General features: G+C 44.4%; 1 protein-coding gene across 1 annotated transcript; it reads left to right on the top strand.

Moving 5' to 3' along the window:
• Positions 1 to 768: 768 nt before the first annotated feature.
• LOC144122004 (uncharacterized) lies at positions 769 to 20,309 on the top strand. The gene is made up of 3 exons (XM_077655503.1): positions 769 to 846; positions 12,960 to 14,894; positions 18,668 to 20,309. Exons 2-3 carry the CDS (start codon positions 14,596 to 14,598, stop codon positions 19,038 to 19,040), a joined length of 672 nt encoding a protein of 223 aa, XP_077511629.1. The 5' UTR covers positions 769 to 846; positions 12,960 to 14,595; the 3' UTR covers positions 19,041 to 20,309.
• The last annotated feature ends 1,066 nt before the right edge of the window (positions 20,310 to 21,375 follow it).

Genomic DNA, 21,375 nt, shown 5'->3' with positions numbered 1-21,375 from the left:
GTTTTCTAACAAGATACTCTTCGCACCAGCAATACGTTAGTTAGAGCTAGTAGGTCATAAAGGGACATAGCTGAAGAAATGCTAACCGCACAGGACTCCTCGTCACTTACTAGTGAACAGTGAATCGTTTTCTGTTCTCGCTCAAAAATATACTGGAAAGAGAAGAAAGGGAAGTGTATCTTATCAAACTTTGCACCTTACGTGTGTCAGCCGGTTTTCTCTATTACTTTCTCATGCAGAGATTTCTTTTTTGAGCGGTCGGTTGCCCACCATATCATCTCTTTGCATATTTGCTTCGTTTGCAAGTGTATTTTATAAGTAAAGTGTACGCAAAGTGTAAAAATGCATAAAGTGTACTTGACAGTAGTTGTGCTGGCTTAAACATGCTCACTTAGGCTCAACAACCGCTAGCTCAGCTGATATTTGCATATGTATGAGGTCTCCATCAGGTCTGAAACAAACCTTAGTGGCCTGTGAGGGACTGCTATTTTAAGCATGTACTTCGACTGATTTAAAGTTTCACAGCAAACAGAAAGCCAAAAACTAATAAGAGGAAAGGTGAGAGGCCAGCCGGCGTTAACTTGAGCATGGTCAGATACTCCGCACCAGGGGATGGAAAGAAATCAGAGGGGAAGGGTTCAAATGGACGGTGATAGTGCGATAACAGGCCGGCAGAAGTTTTGATTTCAATAGGGCCGCCAGGGAATTTTTCTTAGAGGAACCGAGCGCAGCATCCTTGGCAGTTATAATGGTTTCTATCTTCTAGAAATTGAGACTTCGACCACAGCATGCCGTTGCACTGTTGCAGCAGCTGACTGAAGACTGCAAACCTTTTTTGTTCCTTTGGTGAGTTAGTTTTAAAAAAAGAAATTGGCTTAAACGAGTAACGAGTGTATGTAAACTAAGTGTGCAACCGAAGGAGATGCCGCGAGCTGCTAGATTATTATGAGCGTTATTTGCTCATGTTTGTTATCCATGATTGTTTTAATCGGAAGCCACTATATTTCAATATCTGCAGCACTACTTTATCGAATTGTGTGATTCAGTGCATGCAGCTTTCGGCAGCGCTCAATCTAAACATTAGTGCTAAATTTCGAGGTAACGTGCGATAACTGCCATGGGCGATACTGACTATCGCAGAAGACCACGCGTGTAATCACGACCTGTCCACAGGGACCTCTTTATGTCTATCAGGCATACTCGACTGGTGTATAACTGTGTTTCGGTGGCAGTGATGTGGTCAGGTTCTGGTTGCGATTACAGGGCACACTGAGAAAAATATTTTTTCCCCGCGGTATAATATCCGTATGACTCACAGCTTCTACTAATGTGTAAGAATTATTGACAACGTGGCCGTCGTCGTTCTCAAACTCACCTAGTGGAAATATACAGATAATATAGCCTTACGGCCAGACATCAAGTCAGGACGACCGAGCAGCCAAAGCTTTCACGGGGGTGCGGAATTAGAAATTAATAACGGTAAAAGACCGCTACACTCTTGCGAAAGGCGATAAGAATGAGAAGGTATGAATGAAGCTGACAGTAGCAATCTGAGCTGTGAGTTTCAAGTATATCTTCTAAAATCTGTTACAGTCGCTTACACAAACATGCATGAATAATGAGTACCACCTTCTCCAAAGGATCGGACGCAGAAAGAGGGTGATTGATATGCCATGAATATAGATTGACATGGCGAAAAAAAGCACGTATGCTATGAAAGATGTTGTACTGGACTCCTCATCAATTTCATCACTTTCAACATAGAAGCAGCTGCGCAATTTTACGATAATCTCAGATAAATTCGGCTTCATATCGCGTCTCGCAGAAAATCTCCAAATGTCCAAAATATCAGATTTTCCGCAAATCTGCAGGTCAGAGAGAGGCTTTGTGCGCAGCCTAGCTACGCGATTTTTTTTTTCAATTTCCTGCCTTTTTCTTAACAGTTTTTCGTTTTGTTGTCCCTTTTGACTCTCGTTTTCATCCTCACATTTAAATGGGCATGCAGGTTGCTAATACTCGCAGGAGGTGAATGCGAGACTTTCACGTCATTTTCAGTCAGACCTACGAAAGCTGGTTCTACTGTGAATGTGCTTTAATGTAGCCGAAACACAGACTAGAACAACAGGCCTCATCAGCGATGTTTCACGCTCTCCATTGCTTTTTTCATGTTCTTTTCGTGGCACTCGGCTATCCATGTTTTCGTTTTGAGCGTTAAGGCCACCTCTTTTAGAGATAAAATCATAGCCGTGCTTTCAAACCAGCTTTCCTTCAGACGCTGCTAAGTACTACTGTGCCGTAATTTTTCATCACAAGTAGTGCGGTGCTAAATAAATGCCGTGCACAAACTTCCCTTGCAAACAATTTTAAAGTACGCAATAGGCAAGCTAAACAGCGAAGTGTAATAAATAAATGGTTCCGTTCGTGCACGATGTTTGGTCGTCTCAGCTGCACAGTTCTGAAAAATGTGGCGTGAATAATTACGTACTATTTCGACTGCTTTATCGTTCACACCGGCACAGTTCACTATTTTTCTGTGCCTACCATAGACCAACTCGACCTCGTTAAGTATCGGTGCAACGAACGTGTGTTGGGTAATCGCTACTAAATCTTCAAATAGTATATTTACGCGAATGAAAATTAGAGAGTGCTAAGAAACAAAATCCCCCGCTTTGCCCCCACATAATGATGCATACAAAGCCTAAACGAAATAAGAAAAAAGATAGCTAGGCAAGAAAGTCTCACGCTGTTATCAGTAACAAAGCGATATTAAATGAAGAGACAGGGTTAGCAGATGGTTTCTTGGCACCCACAAATTTATCAAGGCAGGGTAATAATGAGGGTGCTTGCAAGCGTTTCGACTAGCAGGCTTGTCCAGACTAAGACAAGCCCTTTCCTAGGCACCGTCGTGGCTCAGTGGTCATGGCTCTCGGTTGCTGGCCCGAAACACACAGGTTCGATCCCGGCCGCGGCGGTGGAATTTCGATGGAGGTGAAATTCTAGAATCCCGTGTACTGTGCGATGTCAGTGCACGTTAAAGATCCCCACGTGGTCGACATTTCCGGAGCCCTTCACTAGGGCACCCCTCATAGCGTGAGCGATTGTAAGCGGACTAGATGGTTGGTTGTGGAGCATGCCTTTTTAAACCCACACTGTTGGATGTCAAGAAGATCACGTGATTGTAATATAAACTATAATCTACTGTTAAGGACGCTTTCAAAGCATTTGGCAAGTACGCTTGTTAAGGCTATAAGCCAGTAATTATCAGGGGAAGTAGGTACCTTTCCCGGCTTCAACAAAGGTACAATAATGACTTTTTCCAAACCTCCTTTTTTCCAAGCCACCCACTTCACTCGGCTCGGCAGCACTGCGTCGGCCGGCTTGCCTAAAATTCCTCACCTTTGCTTTCTGCAGCTCCTCATCCTCACTTGTTCCTGGCCACCCGGTTAGAGCTACAATCGCACTGGACCCTTTGCTACTGCAGCGCATCATCCCGGGTGGCGGCCGTAGCGACGGAGAGAATCCACCGGCACCGCCCGTCAGCAGCCCCAGAATCACTGGCACCTGCCCTTCAATCCTGCCCTGTGACATCATCCCCGGAAGCTGAAGACTGCGCACCACTTCCGCGCATCACATCACTCGGACCACCACCGGCAACGACATCACAGTATAGAAGAAGGCCTACAATCAACACCCACTTCAGTCGGCTCGGCAGCACTCTGTCGGCGAGCTTGCCTAAAATGCCTCGCCTTTGCTTTGCGGAGGTAAAACATTCATACCCTGTTTTGCTAAGCGTACTTGTACTGGTTGTGTTGCCGAGCCCGCGTTATTGCATTTCTCTTTCAACTGAGTGTACACGTGTATTGCTTGATCTTTTAGTCCTCTGCGGCGATATCGAGCTAAATCCTAAGCCTACGACTCGCGGTGGCGCGGATAGCAGCAATGACGTGTTAGGGGCACTGGACTATATCAAGGCTGGTCAAGCATGACTTCTAGGAGAAATAAAAACAAATCGTACCCAACTGGCTGAACACGATGAAGCGTTTCTAAAACGTAAAGCTAGACTTGCTGAAATTGAAAACGACTGGCTTCTTTAAGCTCTCTTAAACAGTATTTTGATAGCGTTCAGTGTCTCACTGAAAATACCGCGAGAAAATTAGAGGACCTTGCGCGTAAAATAGATCACTCTGAGGATAAGGCCCGTTGTCCTGACCTTTTATTTTTTTGGTGTAAAGGATACCGATCGTGAAACTTGGGTGGAGTCTGAGAAGTTGATTATCGAATTTCGTGATACCAAACTTAATGTTTCATTCGAAACAATGTACATCGAATAAGCACACTGACTCGGGCATTTTGACAGTAAGAAAATTAGACTAATAATGGTAAGATTGGCGCACTTCAAAATCAAAGAACAGGTACTTACTAATGCAGAGAAAATGCAAGGGACCAATTTTAGCATTTCCGAAGACTATTCCCAGAACACTCGCCTAACTCGTAAAAACCTCGTCCAGTTTGCAAAAGACCAACGTCAGAAATTCACCCTGTGGCACAAGAGGATGCCCATAGGCAATACCATGTACGCATATGATCAGGATTCTCAACAGGTTGTACCTTGCACCCCACAGCTATCCCCTAGTCCCTCGCACTGCGCGGCTCTTGACTCGGTATCTTTCCTTTACACTAACATAAGAAGCCTTCTTCATAAACGCGATGCCATCACTAGTCTCAATGATACCACTCAATTCCATATCGTTGTCCTAACTGAAACATGGGTTAATGAACAAATTGATTACAAAGAAGAGGAGATCATATCCCCGAACTTCGATATTTTTCGGCGCGATCGCGAAGGCAGCCGAGGCGGCGGCGTGCTGATAGCCACCCACAGCAACGTTCAATGCTTCGATTTAAAAATTGACTCACCCCTTGAAATATTGTTCATATGCTGCACGGCATCTTCTCCGCCCATTTTAATCTGCAGTGTTTACCATGCTCCAGACGGCAATGCTTCGTTCGTTCCACTATTTCATGACGATATTAACAGTGTAACCTCGAGAATTCCGCATGCTACTGTCTTTATATTATACGATTTTAACTTCCCTGCAATAAACTTGTCTTGCCCTTCTGAGATCGCATAAAATTCCACAGAATGTCATTTTATGAACACATGTCAAACATTTGCTTTACCCCAAATAGTCTCTTCCCCAACAAGACAAACTGCACAATCTAGCATACTTGTTCCGATAACAACTTACCATCGAGAGAACCTGTTATCTCATTCATATCTTCCAGGACTTAGTGATCATTCGATAATCCTCGAGAAGTTCCTTAACCATGTATAAAAATCAAAAAAGCAACCAAAACACTCACTCTATATGATAAAGGCGATTAAAGAAGCATTAACCGTGAACTTGACAATTTCTGTGCTTGGTTCCTCATTGACTTTGAAGAAAGATCTACCGAGACTAACTGCCTTCTCTTTAAGAATAAAATCAATAACCTCATCTAAAGTACATTCCTACAATTACTATGAGTGAGCGCCTTTCTACCCCTTGGTTCAATAACACATTAAAATGTCCGGCAAAGAACATTTTGATGCTTGACGAAGCATGGACCGTTATTTTGCTCTTGCTCGCTGGAGACGTGGAGAATATCCCGGGTCCTCCCCCTACTGAGCCTCAACCCGATGACATTAAAAAGTTATTACAAGACAAGCAGGCACCTCTGCAGACTTCCACAGATAATGTTTCCGCCTCACTAAATAAGCTCAAAAAAACAATAAATGAAAATTTCACAGAACTTACCTTGTTACCCTCAAGGTTCTAGCTCAGCACACTGAAGAACTAAATCTTCTAAGGTCTGGGGTCTCCTCTCTAAAAAAAGTTGTCTCTGCACAACAAAAGAACTCGATGATTTCGAGGACAGAAGCCGACGCCGTAACCTAATAATTTTGGGCATCCTGAGGAAGACGATGGAAATTCTACCACCTTAAAGGAAAACATACTTCATGAAGTCTTTAGCCGCAAGCTGAGTGTGACAGTTACGAGCGTCGAAAGGCTGCACAGAGGGGTAAAAAGAAAGGTGATAAGCCCAGACCAGTCATACTAACTTTCTATGACTTCAACGAAAAGATGCGTGTGCTGCAACACTCTTCTAAGCTCAAGTATTCCAACATTTCAATTTGCAATTATTTTTGCAAGGCCAAATTAGATAAACGCGCCAATGTTTGGAACTGTGGTAAGCAGTTCCAATCCATTACCAGCAAGATATCTCTTGACTGCGATAGGCTTCGTGTAGATAATGATGTCTACATTTGGGATGAAGTTAATTCGAAAGTAGTGAAACTGCGCCAACCTAATACTGCTAACGCGACTACATGATCCGAAGCCAAATCACTTCGCTTTTCTTTATTTAATGCAAGAAGTCATGCTAGCAAAGCATGTCAGCTTGAAGACTTTATTTTCCTTCCCGATCCCCATATACTGGCAGTTACTGAAACATGGCTGTCATCCCAAATCACTGACTCTGAAATTGTGCCCCCTTCCCATGAGATAGTGAGGCGAGATCGCGATGGGCGAGGAGGTAGAGTGGCTGTGATAGTAGAAAAAGATTTTCAATGCGTCTTAGTCGATCATATCGCAAATCACGAAAGCATTTGGTGTAAAATCAGTTATCGCGACTTTTCCACTCTACTCGGCGTCGTTTATAGATCCCCCCGAAGCCCGGTATTCCTCATCTCAAAACTGACTGATCATCTTGAGGGCTTAATAAGACCTTATCAAAAATTTGTGCTAGCCGGCGATTTAAACTTGCCTGGTATAAACTGGAAGTATTTAAATATAACAGAATCACACGATGCTAAGAGTGCACGTCTGCTCCTTGATGCAGTTTTTTGTCATGACCTATTATAGCTTGTTACTGCTCCCACACGTATGATGGAAACAACTGCAACGCCCCTTGATCTCATATCCTTAAAAATTTTGCTGAATATTGTAATGTGTCCATCCAAGAAGGCATCGCTGATCATAAGTCAGTCCATATAAATTTAAACGCACATGGGAGCAAAGTACTCCCTTCTTTGAAAACGTTTCGTGATATTTCGGCTCTAGATGACGAATCGGTTGTTGATACCTTGCACTTTAACTTTCTTGAGTTTGAACACAGAGACGTCTCGCTCCTTTGGAACAGGTTCAGGACTATGGTCTTGAAATGCGCTAAAAAATTTATTCCTGTGTGGCGTAAAAAAACGAGGCATCACAACCCTTGGATCAGCCGTGTTATCATCCACCTAAAACGGTGCTTAGCACGGAAGATGAAATCAATGGGTTGTGAGGCTAACCGGCGTGCCCTCAAAGAAGATCTACTTTCCAAGCTGCGAAATGCGCGCAAAGACTTCTATGAGAATACTCTTGCTTCTCTTGTGAAATTTCTCCTGGCAAGTTTTGGCGCTTGCTGTCCGGTAGTAAGCAGATTGTCGACCACTACGCATTAATGGTAATGTTAATTCAGATTTTAAAGACATTGCTAATGAATTAAATATTTGCGTTTCAAAGAGCATTCACTCAGATTTCGACCTCAGCATATCGCCCCAGTTTTAATGCATTTCCTCTCTGTCATAACATGCCGAATTTAGTTTTAAGCCACGAGGGCATACAAGCACTTTTACTAAATATAAAACAAAAAGGTCAAATGGCGCCGATGGCATTCCTAATGCTTTTCTCCATCGGTACTCTGAGATTATTTCCTACCACCTATACGTGATTTTTAATGCCTCACTTGATCAAAGTTGCCAAACTAGTGACTGGTTAGTCGCAAGAGTAGTGCCAGTCTTTAAGTCCGGTGAAAAGTTAAATGCTGAAAACTACCGGCCTATTACACTGATATGTACCTGTTGCAAGTTGCCTGAGCAGAAAATAGCTCATCATATATCCAACCATCTTGAGTCGGTCAACTTCTTTGTCGAATTTCAGCATGGGTTCCGTAAAAACGTGTCCGCTACAACACAGCTATTATCCGCAATTCATAACTTCTCTCATGGCATTGATAATCGTGAACAAATAGTTGCAATTTTCCTGGAATTATCTAAGGCATTTGATTGTGTGCCACGCAACTTGCTTAATGAGAGGCTAAAAGAAATCGATATGCCAGACATTATCAGTTGGTTGCAAGCATACCTACAGAATCACACACAGTTCGTTGAATGTGGTGGAATGAGGTCCAAGTGTCTGCATGTTATTTCCGGTGTACCGCAGAGATCAGTGCTGAGACCGCTTTTGTTCCTCACATATAATAATGACAATGCTCAAAATGTTGATGAAGATATCACTGTAAAGCTCTTCGCCGATGACTGTGTCATTTATTCCGTCATGAAGAATTCTTCCTGTCAGCGACTACTGAATGCCAATTTGTGTAAACTCGCGGACTGGAGTGAACAAAGGGCGATGAAAATCAATTTTTCTAAAACCGCGTCAATGACAATTGCAACTAAGAAACATCCCCTATAATATGTTCAGAAAATCGGAGTGCATTGCATAAATGCAGTCACATACATTAAATATCTAGACCTGACAATTACTACCAATCCTAAATGGGATATGCATCTCAATTATATATGCTCGAAATCATTCAGGAAATTATGCTACCTACCTAAAGAAATTAAAAGGGTCCCTATACAGCGTTAAACTTGTAGCATATCGCACTATGATTCGGCCAGTCCTAGAGTACGCCTCTGTTGTGTGGGATCAGTATCATGTAAAAGACATCGAGCAGGTGGAGTGCATCCAACGTCATGCAGCCAGGTTTATCTCATCCGATTACCGCAATTGTTCTTCTGTTACAAATATGCTGAGGCAGCATAAGTTGGAGCCGCTGCGATTGCGCAGACAGATTGCCAGGTTAAAATTTTTGCACCTACTGTATCATAACAAAACAGGATTACCACGTGATTCGTAGTTACTTGCTGCGCCACAAAGATCGTCAAGGCTGATGAACCACACAAAAGAGATAAGGCCATACAATGCCAGGACTAAGCAGTTCCAAAAAATATTTTTTCCCGTGCACAATCGAACAATGAAATCGCCTGCCTGCTTCGATTGTTGAATGTGCTAACGTTAATACCTTTGAGCGTTCATTGCAAACTTGCCTTTTGTAACCCTCTCCTGCCTGGACAGCACTGCTGCCTGCAGTATTTGGAAATAAATAAATAACAAGAAAAAAAGGCGCTTTTTCAGGATGCCAGATGACATAATAAACTTAGCAAGAGGAAGAAATATTACGAATCCGAAAATGTTTATAACGCCCAAGTTTTTGCATCTAAGCAAACAATTTTTAACAACAAACTTCTCGTAATGTTGCGCACAAACCCTCGTTAATTTCGGAAGTGCATTAATCCTAACCGTAGCAACACAATAACACTTCGCAACGATGATAACACTGCAGTTGCGGAACAGGATGTTTCAGAAGTGCTTAACCAAACCTTTAGTTCTGTATTTACTCGTGAACCAAACGGGGATCTACCTGATTTTACGTCCTTTGGTTTCCCTGTTATGCCCGATAAATCATTCTAACCCCATTGTTTTGTTAAAATAATTGATTCTTTGAAACTAACCTCATAAGCAGGTATTGACGACATTAATGTTAAGGTGCTAAAAAACACAAAACACGTCACATGTGTCCTGCTCCCTCATATCTTTCAGCAATCTCTTTCATCAGGCATTGTACCGCACGACTGGACAGTGGGTAGTCATTCCAGTACCAAAAAAAAGACCCTTCATCTTCTTGTCACAATTACCGTCCGATATCCTAGCTATTACCAGCGTTCCATCAAAGCTAATGAAACACGTAATCTTCTCTTACATCATGAAATTTCTAGTTTCTCTTAATTTCTTTCACGCTAACCAGCACGGATTCATAAAGGACCGTTCTTGTGATGCTCAGTTAGCTCTATTTATAATGGCCTAAGCGCTAAGCTTCACCTCGAAATTCTAGTGGACACCCTCTTTTTAGACTTCTAAAAGGCCTTTGAAAAAGTTCCACACAAACGGCTTTTATTGAAACTCTCACGTTCTAATCTCAATTCCATGTTCTTACCTAGATTCGTTGCTTTCTAACTAACCGGAAACAGTTTGTTTTTGCTAATAAATGTTCATCTTCTCACTCCTCAGTTATTTTTTGGGTGCCCCAAGGAGCGGTCTTCAGGCCCCTTCTTTTTCTTATTTATATAAAGGATCTACCAACTCACATATGCTCTAATATACGCTTGTTCACAGATGATTGTGTTGTTTACAGTCCTATACTTTCTAAAAATGATTACCAGCTCCTTCAATCCGACATGGATTGCATAATATTTTGCGGTGATAAATGGCTAATGTCGCTTAATGTGGAAAAACTTCTCTCATTTCCTTCCACTGGGGCCACTCCGACCCATATTCAAAGTACTTAATTGCTAACTCAGAAGTCACCGCGGTAAAAACTGGTCATACCATGTCACTGGTCCGCATCACCGCTGCAACTGGTCATACCATGTAACAAAAATCTCAAAGGAAGCAGATCGCGTCCTAGGGCATTTTCGGTGAACGTTACCATCGTTGAAATCACTAACCTATCTAATAGTTGTACGGCCTAAACTTGAGTATGGCTGCACTATCTGGGACCCTAATCAAAATAATCTTTCTAATACACTAGATGCAATTCAAAACCGCGCCGCTAGGTTCATCTCTGCTTATTCTTATCATGAAAGTGTCACTGAACTAAAAAACAATGCCCATCTCACAAGTTTAACTAGCCGACGTCACATCGCAAGATCATGCCTATATCACAAGTTCTATTATCATGTTCCGCACGTGTCTCTTCTCATCCCAGCCTACCGCACCTCAAGCCGCACGAACCAGGAGAAGACCACCTATCCTACGCCTGCCCGCACATATGCTCATCTGTTATGCCCTGTTCCCACTTCCTCATGTAATACCCCTTCAATGGCGTCTCTGAGGTAGTAATAAATAACTAAATAATTCTCTCCTGATACCCATATTTCGTTAGAAAATTTTAGAAGCGAGGATACAGCGGATTCGGACAGATTGGCGAGCATTTCGTAATGAATATCTTCGTGTCCTGGCGCAGTATGTTTACCGGACGAAAGTACGCTGTTTATTTCTTGTAGTGTAAATGGGCTAGTATATGATTCGTGGGCACTGCCCATTGTTGGCAGTCTTTTTTTTTCGCTGTGTTTGTATATTTTAAAAATTATTCTGTATAGTGCGCGAGGCACCAGGTAAGGTGGAAAAATGTTCACCTAATATAAATTCTTAGTCTTTTATTGTTGTCTGCACCAGGGGCTGACAGAAGAGGAACCGTGAACGCAGAATTGCGAGCATCTAGTTTGTATACCGCCTCCCACATTTTTTCTATAAGACTTGGCTGTTTATCGAGGAAATGAAACTCTGCCAAGATGTTTTTTCGGCATTGCAACGTGCTTATCGTGCTGTAGCTCTTGCTTTTTTAAAGTTTATAAGGTTCTCCTGCGTCAGATATCTGCGAAATATACCTCACGCTTTATTTTGTTGTTTTTTTGCTTTTGTTTTCAAACACGTGTCCACCACACTTTATCGTTGCGTCGTACTATTCGTGAAGATTGAGGGATAGACAAGTGTGCTGCAGCAAGAATAAAAATTTGTGAACTTTTCGCCTATTTCATTGACATTAAGATTTTCTAATGCAATATTTTCTAACGTGGCTTCTCTTTTGAAGAGTGGCCAGTCTGCTGAATTGAGCTTCCAACGCTGTGGTTTTGTCGGGACGACTGATGGTGGTTATAACGGGCAGATTTCAACAGGGATATGATCGTTTTCAAAGAAATTATCTTAAAAAATCCTATTTAAAATCACTAAAAACTGCTGGAGAGCTAAAACACAAATCTAAAACGCCTATTGTTTCTAAACTAGAAGAGCAATATGTAGGTTTACTGGTGTTCAAGAAACAAATATTTTTGGATAGTATAAAATCGTCTATGACATGACCTCTGTTATCAGTTTTCCCACTGCCCCCAAAACAAGCGTGGGCATTAAAATCTCCAATTGCCAAGTATGGCTCTGGTAGCTGCTCTAAAAAGTTCTCCAATTCAAGTTCTGGTTTTTCGAAGTGTGGTTCAAGATATATGCAACAAAGTGTAATGGTTTTGTAAGCAAGGACAGTGGCTGCTACGGCTTCTAATCTAGTTTTCAGTTCGACCTCTCGACCTGCTACTCCAGGTTTCACGATGATGGCTACGCCTCCCGAGAGTCTTCTCGCCTCCTCTCGGTCACGGCGAAATACAGTATCTTTCTTCAGCACTTTTGTGAGCTGAGGACCTAAATTGGTTTCCTGCACACAGAAAGCAACAGGATAAATTGTATTTAAAATAGTAATTATGTCATTATTGTTACGAGTCCTCTGCAGTTTCAGTGTGTTATGAAGGCCATCTTAATTTTCTGTGTTTCTGAAGATAAAACTAGATTAACTTGTACTTGGCCCTACGACTTGGGGACTCAAATTTTTTGATCGATCCAAGGAGTTTCGCCATCCGTCCGATGTGGACGACACGGGGCTGCCTTTGGTCGTGTCCATCGCCTCAGCAGAGGCGCTGGACGACCGTACTGAAGGCACGCTGACATTTAAGTTAGACCACGACCTATGGGAAGAGGTCTTGAGGCCGACCGACCCGGGAGTCTGCGAGGCGCTCATTTGGCGTTGGCGGAGTAGTGTTAGCTACTCCACCCATGGGTGCCAATGGCCCCGCCACAGGCTCACTGCGTGTGGCCTGGACAGGTACCGAAGCCTGGTGTGGCGTTCCGCGCCCACGTACCACATCGGCGAAGTTTGATTTTGCAGTGAAGGAAAATATGTTTGTTTCAACACATCGCCTTCTTGCTTCTTTGAAAGAAATGCTTTCAGTTGTTGTCAGCGTGATTATTTCTTTTTCGCTTTTCCAGGACTGACACGCCCTGGAGTATGCGGCATGGTCTCCTTCACAGTTTGCGCAGCATGGCGCACAGACACATTCATCAGACCAACGATCATTCGATGCGCATTTTGCGCAAGGTTTGCGACCGCGGCAACTCAGTGTGCCATCGCCAAACCTCTGGCAATTGAATAATCTGCGAGGATTGGGTATATATGGTCGTACACTGATATTCAGGTCTCCCACTTCAATGGTTTCCGGCAATCTGCTGGTGTTGATGGTCAGAATCATGTGCTTGGTGTCTATTTCCTTTTTATCCTTTCGTATCCTGATACGGTGTAGGTCTATCACATATTGGTCAGTAAGCCCTTCAAGTATTTCTTTGTCAGAGAGGTGGACAAATTCGATTTCGGAGATGACGCCTCGCACAGTATTCAAAGACCGGTGTGGAGTAACAGAGACAAGGATGTCCCCGATGGATTCAATGGTTGCAAGTTTTGTGGGTGTACACTGTCGCGCAGTTCGAGAAGTAAATCGGTGCTAGCCAATTTTGACAGTTCATAGCCAATGCCCAAGGCATCCGTCAAATATTTTGAGACTTGGAACGCGGATATGAGTCTTGCTTTTATCCTCTGTTTCACTGTGGACAACATGGAATTTGGGAAATGTTATCTTTCGCTTCCGAAAAAAGTCTTCATCGTTCCTCTTTCTTTTGAGAGAACGATCAGGTACGATGGAGGGGGGGGGGGTAGTCATAAAAATATTTAGTTTTTCGGTCTTGGTGCCAGCCACCGACCACGGAGCCCAACAAGGGAACGGGACAGGAACTCGCAAGGAAGTCCTGCCCATGCCTGCTGTACACCCCCACTATAACTCAATATGAAGAAACCCAGGTTAATTCACCACAAAAGGTTAACCCTCGCTGCCAGGAAAAAAGGAAAAGTCAGCAGCGAATAGAAGATAAGAGGAGTAGGTGTAATGACAGGGAGGTTAACTGGAAAAATATCCGGTGGCTACCCTACGGGGGAATATAGAAGATAGAAGATAGAAGAGTTCTCAGAAATCAGATAGGAAAGTGAAAGATGAAGGGGAGAAGAGGAAAAGGCGACTGCCGATTTTCTTCGGTCCGGTCAGGCCGGAGGTGCCGGACAGTCCGGTCGGGCCGGAGGAAGCTTGGGCCAAAGTCGTGTGTTGCCTCCGTCGAGGTTCCTTAAAGGTCCAAACGTTCGGCATTGGTTCATCCACCAGATTCCCCTTTTCCCCGGACACGGCGATGCCACGAACGGCTAAGCGCGGGTGCTCGGGTCCATGGTGACGCCCTGTTTACCATCATCCCCCTGCGGGGATGTCCCTGCGGATGTTCGGGAACCCGTGGTGTCGCCACTCACCAACATCTGCATGAAGCAGATGCCCCCTGCGGGGATATAAAGTTATGTGTAAGGTGTCTGTGGTCTATATGGAGTTGACATAACAGAACTTCTATGAAACGCAGTAGATTAATTAAAATATTGTTGACACTCACATATCGTCTACGGTGTGCTGGGTGCGAACTTAAAGTAAATTAGTTCTCTCTGCAACCACACTGTCTGAACTTTATCAACACGCAGTTGTAATTATTAGTGCCGAACATTTCCGGCAAGCATTTAAAATTGTTGATTCTTCACACTATGCTTTACGACAAAACAAGAAACAACCGAAGCGGAAGAAAAAGAAGAGAGCCGAGACAAGGGTATGTGCCATCGTTTCTGAGCATCAACAGCAACAACATGGGGGCCACCGCGGTACCTGGAGAAATACAACTAACCTCCGCAATCTCCTGGACTTTGCCGAGCGTACAGGTTCGCGATACAGCACGAGATACCCACGTACTCTACAGGGCTTCCGAGGAGGGCCTCGTGATCTTTGCCGATGCCGTTCGCCACAAGGTAACGCCTGATGAGATGCAGGATCCGCCGGATGCTTCGAGGTGAGTCCCGAAAGCTTCCGCAAGTTTAGGTCATGTATTTGCTCAGGACCTTAGTGTGGCGCAAGGATATGACTTCCACAATTTAAAGGCAATTTATTCCTGCTAGAGATATTAAGAAGTGGCGACATAGGTAGAATTTAGCGCTATCGTTGCAGTAGCGCTAGCGTCACAAGCGCGTATACTCTGCCAGAGGCAAGAGCAGGCAACGTAATCGCTATTGACCACAACCTAAACGAAATAAGCAAAGCAGAGGGTACGTGCTATTCGCCATGAACATTTACTCGAAAAAAGTTTCAGACATGGGATGAACCATGTTTCCAGGCATGCATAAAAAGAGCAATAGTTTGCTTTGTTTATCGCAACCTACGCGTTACTAACAGACGTACGCCTATTGTTTACCACGTAAAAATCTTTCATCGGGGCAGGGGTGTAATTCTTTTTTACATGAGATCGCGCAAGAAAACTTCAAAATGTGGGCAAGCTCGAATTCAACAGAAAATGGCGGGTTCGCTCGGTTAGTAAATGCATCTATCTCTTCAGCTTGTGCCGACGCCTTCCGATACACAACCGCACTCTTTCGCACCACAGCACTACTCACAGTTCACTCCGAACTGTGTCCTTTCGCTACGAGTATTATGACCACAGAAAAGCCAGCTTACCTAGTCATTTTGCTGGCTTTCATAACTTTCTAGGAGCACTCTACTACGATAGAAGGAAGCAGCATTTTCTTGACATTTCAGCAACAGCATGTCTCATTTTAGGTTCATGGCACAAGCGAAAGGCGGGCTTTATGCTGTTCGGAAGCTTCATTTTATCCCAGAATCTCGGTGAAGCAAAGAATTTGGCAATGCATAAGAGAAAAAAACGGCATGTCATTATCTTTGTTTATGTAGCCATTCTTCTGCCTCTCATACACTGGTAAGGGATTTGTCGCCACTGTCCTCGAACAAGATTGCGGTTATTTGAGGTCCAGACGTGACAGGAATCAGTTATTAGCGATTTTGTAACTAAAGTAGATAAGACGGGACAAGAATTTGAATAATTATTACCACAGAATTGCTCTCTTTCTTTTGACACAGCGGTACGAGTGCGGCACTATGTGTTGGAAGGGGATGCGCGTAGCACCAATAGCTCTATGCCGGTTTAATCACTTTACGAGCAGAGTGTTTCGAGGCTGCTAAAGATAACAGCCACTTCCATTTCAACCACTTGAAGCACGTTAACAGCAATGCTAATTTTAAAACTTCCTGCATTCGTCTGTGCGCAAGCGTGCCGACTTATTGGAGTCTGCGGAAATATATATGAATAATGTACTTCTTCAAAGCTGAAACTCTAGCGACGATACTGTGCAGGAAATGTGGGCAGATAAAAATAACCGCCTACCTTTCTTCCAGAAAAGCCGCGACCTAGCGGCTGACTTCATAGTATGTCAAAGCAATAATTCACTACGTCTTCGCCCTGGCGATAATGCGAAAATGCTTCTAGCATAGCGGATGACAAATCGGCTATCTCATGGTGTTTCAAGGCGGCAACACTAAAAAAAAAATGAGAGAGGGCTGGGCAAAACCGAGAGCTTACTTTCAGAAAAATTTCATCAATCACACACACCCTGCTTTATACACCGAGATATGAAAATTCGGGGTACATATAAGCTCCGTTTTATCGGTGTGATGCAAAAGCTTTGCTGTTTTTTAATGGGGGCTGCGGCTTTGTCAAGCTGTATTTTTTACAGCTTTTTCTGCAGCTCCTCTGTCCATATACCTTTGAGGCAGAAATAAATTTATTAATATTATTATTATTATTATTATTATTAATATTATTATTATTATTATTATTATTATTATTATTATTATTATTATTATTATTATTATTATTATTATTATTATTATTATTATTATTATTATTATTTTTGCGCCATTCACAATGACATGACATTACATTGCTCATAAGAATGCGAGGCGAACACAAATAACGAGCGCCGACTGACGGCCGCCACTGACTGCCGTGCTGCCAGGCAAGAAAACTGACTCTTTAGTCAAAATCAGTGCGCGAGTTCGGCGCTAACAAAGAGACCGATGAGCAGAGGCCCTGTCTCGTCCTCCACTGGTTTGCCGCCGGCGATGGTGCTGCTACAGCTTTGGCACAGTTGCGCTCTGCAGCACGTCCTGTACCTGGCGGCCGCCGCATGCCGGCGCCGCTACATCAATCAAGTACGCCGGTCTCCCACGCTAGCCTTCAAATCCGGTATTGTATAGAGACGGCTTTATCGGTCGCGGCCAACGCAGGGTCAACGCACGGCCAGCGCCGACGATGACGGATTTTCTGCATAACAGGACCCTGAAAAGTGACGGTTCAAAACCAGATCACAAAATGACAAAGGACAGAAAACAAGGCACTCGTCAGTTTATTGTCAAAATGTGACATCTCATTAGCAATGACTGCCACGGAAGGTGCGGTGATGCCAGCATAAATCTAATTGAGGAATAAAGCTTCTGCCATCTGCATGCTGAGCAAAGCGCCTTGGTGCATTCAAATAATGGATACCTAGCGCACTCATCCCAATGAGTGCTCAGAAGTGGAAAAACGCCACTTTTTAATACATGCGGGCACTAAAAAACATTGTCGAACGAGGGTGCTGCCCGAGCCTGACAGGGCATGTGGGTTCGGCAACGGACTGTCTTATACACTCAAGAAGTACTTTGGTTTGGGCTAGTTGGTGCATAGCTTTTTATACGGTTAGTTTATACGGTTCAGTTTAGCATAGAGGCTGTGCACTAGTGGTCGGCTGTGGTGCAATAAAATTAAATCTCCACGTATCCGTGAGAAGTGTGGGAGCCTTCTTTTTGATAGAAAGTGAGCAATGTTTAAAAAACATGCAGAACTGGCTTAACCGGCTTTAAGCCAATTATGACACTAGTATAAAGAAGGCTTACCCACATCGTGGTGCCTGTGAGATGATTTGACGGTGGACTCCTGAAAAGCAAGCTCTACCAGCGGTAATTGCTTCACTTTCACCGCCTCATGACCGTGCACGCGTGCTCTTCAGGAAGACTATGTGAAAGGTATTCGATTTTCCTTGAGCTCCCTGTACAGCTCAATGGCACGAATGTTTCAAGAAAAGGCACCATGGTGTGGGCTCTCCTACAGCTAGTACGCTGTGGCACGGAACAAGTGCAGCCCTGAGTACAGTAAAAGAGAGAGAGAGAAAAAACGTTTTTTTATGAGACGTTGGATGGTGCCCCCAGAAGGCAACAAAATTGACACCTTGCCCAACTGGGCCACAGCGGTAAGCGACAGCGCTGAATAAAATACAGAGTATTGGTCCTGTGATTTGCATGAGTCCAGGCAGCTTATTAGGTTTATCGATATTCAGTGATGTAAAAGCATTCATTTTAAAAGGCGCGTGATGAGCAGCATAGACATACACATATGCACACGCATTGAACAGGACGGACGCTAGCTTCCTGCTTTGTATCAGGCCTAGCCAACCCGCTTCATAACAGCTTGCCCTTCTTTAAAGCAATGTTTAAAGGTTACGCTTGTTATGCCTTGTATTCATCAACGTCCGTGCGTATACCATCTGCTTTTTTAAGTACAAAGGCATCAACTAGCCCAAACCAAACTTTGTGCGGTAGTTGGGATGATGCACCTATACAGCAGTTTATATTAAGTGCCCATAATCCATCCCTGTTTCTTTTGCGCGAATGCTTCCATGCCCAAATATTGCCACTACTTCCCGTTCTCATCTTTCCTCCGCGTATTTTAAACTGCAGCGCCGAGAATACAGCGGTTTCGAAGGCACCTGCCCAGGACAAAGAAGCTGACAGGCTGCGCTCCACCTCCTCGGATCCCGTGCTTGTCGAGCGCTTTGTGGTGCTGGTCACCATGGTGCTCGTATTCTTCCTCTGCGTCTACATGATCACCGTACCACAGCGACAGCGGCGCGCCGTAAACATTGGCGCCGATTCCCTACGCCATGACGGTGCGGGTCAAGACTCCGGCACCACGAAGACGCCGCACCGAGTCGGCATGCCTGAAATGCTCTCTGCAAGTGACAATAGCTCGAATTCCTCTGGCGCCCTGCACGCTTTAAATGACCGCGCCGCAGCGAAGTCCAGAAGTAATGGAAAATTGCCTTTGGTTTGACTGGTTGTTTGCTTCCCTGTTGGTATGAAGCATTGGTATGAACAACCGCTGGTGGATACGAAACGAACAAGGTCGCTTGTATGCCTAGAGTTAATATAACGCGACGACTCCGAGGCGTTCCAACGCGGCGTAAATTACGGTGGTGACCGTTTTAGATTGCTTTATTTCAGATGTTTATTGTGAAAGAGAGACGTGCAGTCGTCATTGTGTCCTGCTATCTTTGATGGGCAATGTTTAATGATCCATCGGGCTGTAAGGAAAAGTAATATTTTGAAGAGACTTGCGCATTCTCGCTCGCATAACAGTTAAGCTGAATAGTGACGATGTGGGCATACGGCCCAGCCAATGCGGCTGAGGGAGCTTTAAGAGACATGTTTTGCACTAGAAATTTGAGGCATCGTGCCCTGGAAAGCGTTTATTATCTATTTGGCAAACTTATTCTCGTATTTTCAACCATGCGATGAAGTGGAATGCATGCGAGACTTGAGTATGAATTTGGGACAAAAGAGCACTCAATTTTATAACGATGCAGTTTCAACAGTTGCATAATCTGTAGAATACCACAGTAAATTTCAGAACAGACTTTAGACTACTGGCATGCAGAGCTGAAGTATAAATAACTATAGACTCCTGAAACAGGAGAAGCAAGGCTGGAGCAAACGTTAATAAATTACATTTTTCCAGCGCCCGAACGGTGCGGTCTTGTGGTAGAGCATCCGCCTCGCATTCGGGAGGTGTTGGGTTCGATCACCAGTGCCGCCGGGTATCCACCGGTTTTCTAATGAGTACAAGACATCCCCCAGCCTGGTGCCCGGCTTTTCTGGGGTGAGATGCTTGGGAAAAGGGTCGTGGACGAAAAAACGCGGTTACAAACTGGCTTTTCCCCATGAGGCGGATTTAGAGTTGCTTGACGACGGAGTGAATCAGTGGCCCGCCAACGCAACGGTTTGGTCCAAGACGCTTTTCCCAAGCAGTTCACCCAAGAAAACCCGAGCGCCAGGCACCTCCCGAATGCGAAGCGCATGCTCTACCGCAAGACCATCGCCAAGTGATTTGGTGTGCCGTTCACGTCTGTCGCTACCGCTGTCGTAGCACGGTAATGGGCTTCATCCGCTGCGCCCGCTTATACAGCGTATGCGTCTTGGTGGTAACGTTGCCCAGGTGTTTGCATCTCGCTTACCGTCGTTCCCATTGAAGACAAGGTGCATATTGCTGGGAATTTGAAAGATGATGAATCTAGTTCGCAGGGTCCATGGAAGGGTGGTTTTCCGCAACGTCGTGCCTTCGTGGTGAATAGCAAGCTCTTGAAGGATGCATCTGACGGTGGAGGTGGTGGTCAGCCATGTATAGCGGAAAATAGACATGAGCCTCGATCATTTTTGGATCGTGTGATGGAGGCCTAGCGCTAGGACCTCCTCAGTACAGGTGCTTTCAGGGAGCTGTAGTGCACTTTTGTACGCTCCCCGCACTATACAGGTTTGCCTCGGCTGGTGATGTGTGGTTTGATGCACACGGCCCCGTAGTTGCTGCGGCTGAGGACGATGGCTTGGACTAGCCGGATGTGGTTCGCTTCCTCCACGCCAGCGTGGCGGTTTGAAATGTGGTGTGAGTCTGGTGGTTTGTTCAGTGGCTCCGTTTAGCTCTTGCAGTCTGTTGCATTAGGGTATTGTTTTTTTGGATAAAAATGCCCAAGACTCGAATAGTGGAGACCTATAGTGCACCGGGTTGTCGTTCATGTGCAAGTAGAAGCAGGTGGCGAATTCATAGGGGAGTTCATAGGGGAGTCGACCGAGAGTGCACAAATGACGTAGCGGCGGAGATTCAGAAGGGCGCACCTAGACTACACTGCGAACCTTATCAGTCAAGGTGACACACTCCATTTCCGTTGCTCGCCTCCTTGGCGCCCGTTCTGCAGAGGAGGCCATGTGTTTAAGGAGTTCGCTTAAAACAGCCTTGCATGCTGGCTATTCATCGGGGTTGCGTGTGTTCTTCTTCGCGGCCACAGCTGTGGTCCGAGCTAGCGGAACGGTTCTTTCAGAGACCGCTCTTAAACTCCACAATATGTTTCATTTCGGAGGTTGCCACTTTTAGTCACCACACGCAAAACAGCCATGGAATCGAGAAATAAATAAAATTCTACCAAGGATGACCAGGGAAGCAGAGCTCCTCAGAGCGAAAATGCATTGTACTCAACTATCCCAAGCTGATTGAACCTGAACTCCTTCCTAAACAACAAAGAATTACAGCACCGTTTTCTCCAGAAAGGTGAAAATAATCTCTAAATTTTTCATCGATATATGCACGACCATGGCCATTCTTTTCTAGAGTGATTCTT

Source organism: Amblyomma americanum, chromosome 2, assembly GCF_052857255.1.
Source record: "Amblyomma americanum isolate KBUSLIRL-KWMA chromosome 2, ASM5285725v1, whole genome shotgun sequence".
Lineage (NCBI taxonomy): Eukaryota > Metazoa > Arthropoda > Arachnida > Ixodida > Ixodidae > Amblyomma > Amblyomma americanum.
Note: the sequence above shows the minus strand (reverse complement) of the source record. Positions and strands in the feature narration are given on the sequence as shown.

Coding starts and splice junctions, on each gene's coding strand:
- LOC144122004 (XM_077655503.1), top strand. CDS start 14,596: ATGCTTTACGACAAAACAAGAAACAACCGAAGCGGAAGAAAAAGAAGA. Junction 14,895..18,667: donor GATCCGCCGGATGCTTCGAG/GTGAGTCCCGAA, acceptor TTTAAACTGCAG/CGCCGAGAATACAGCGGTTT.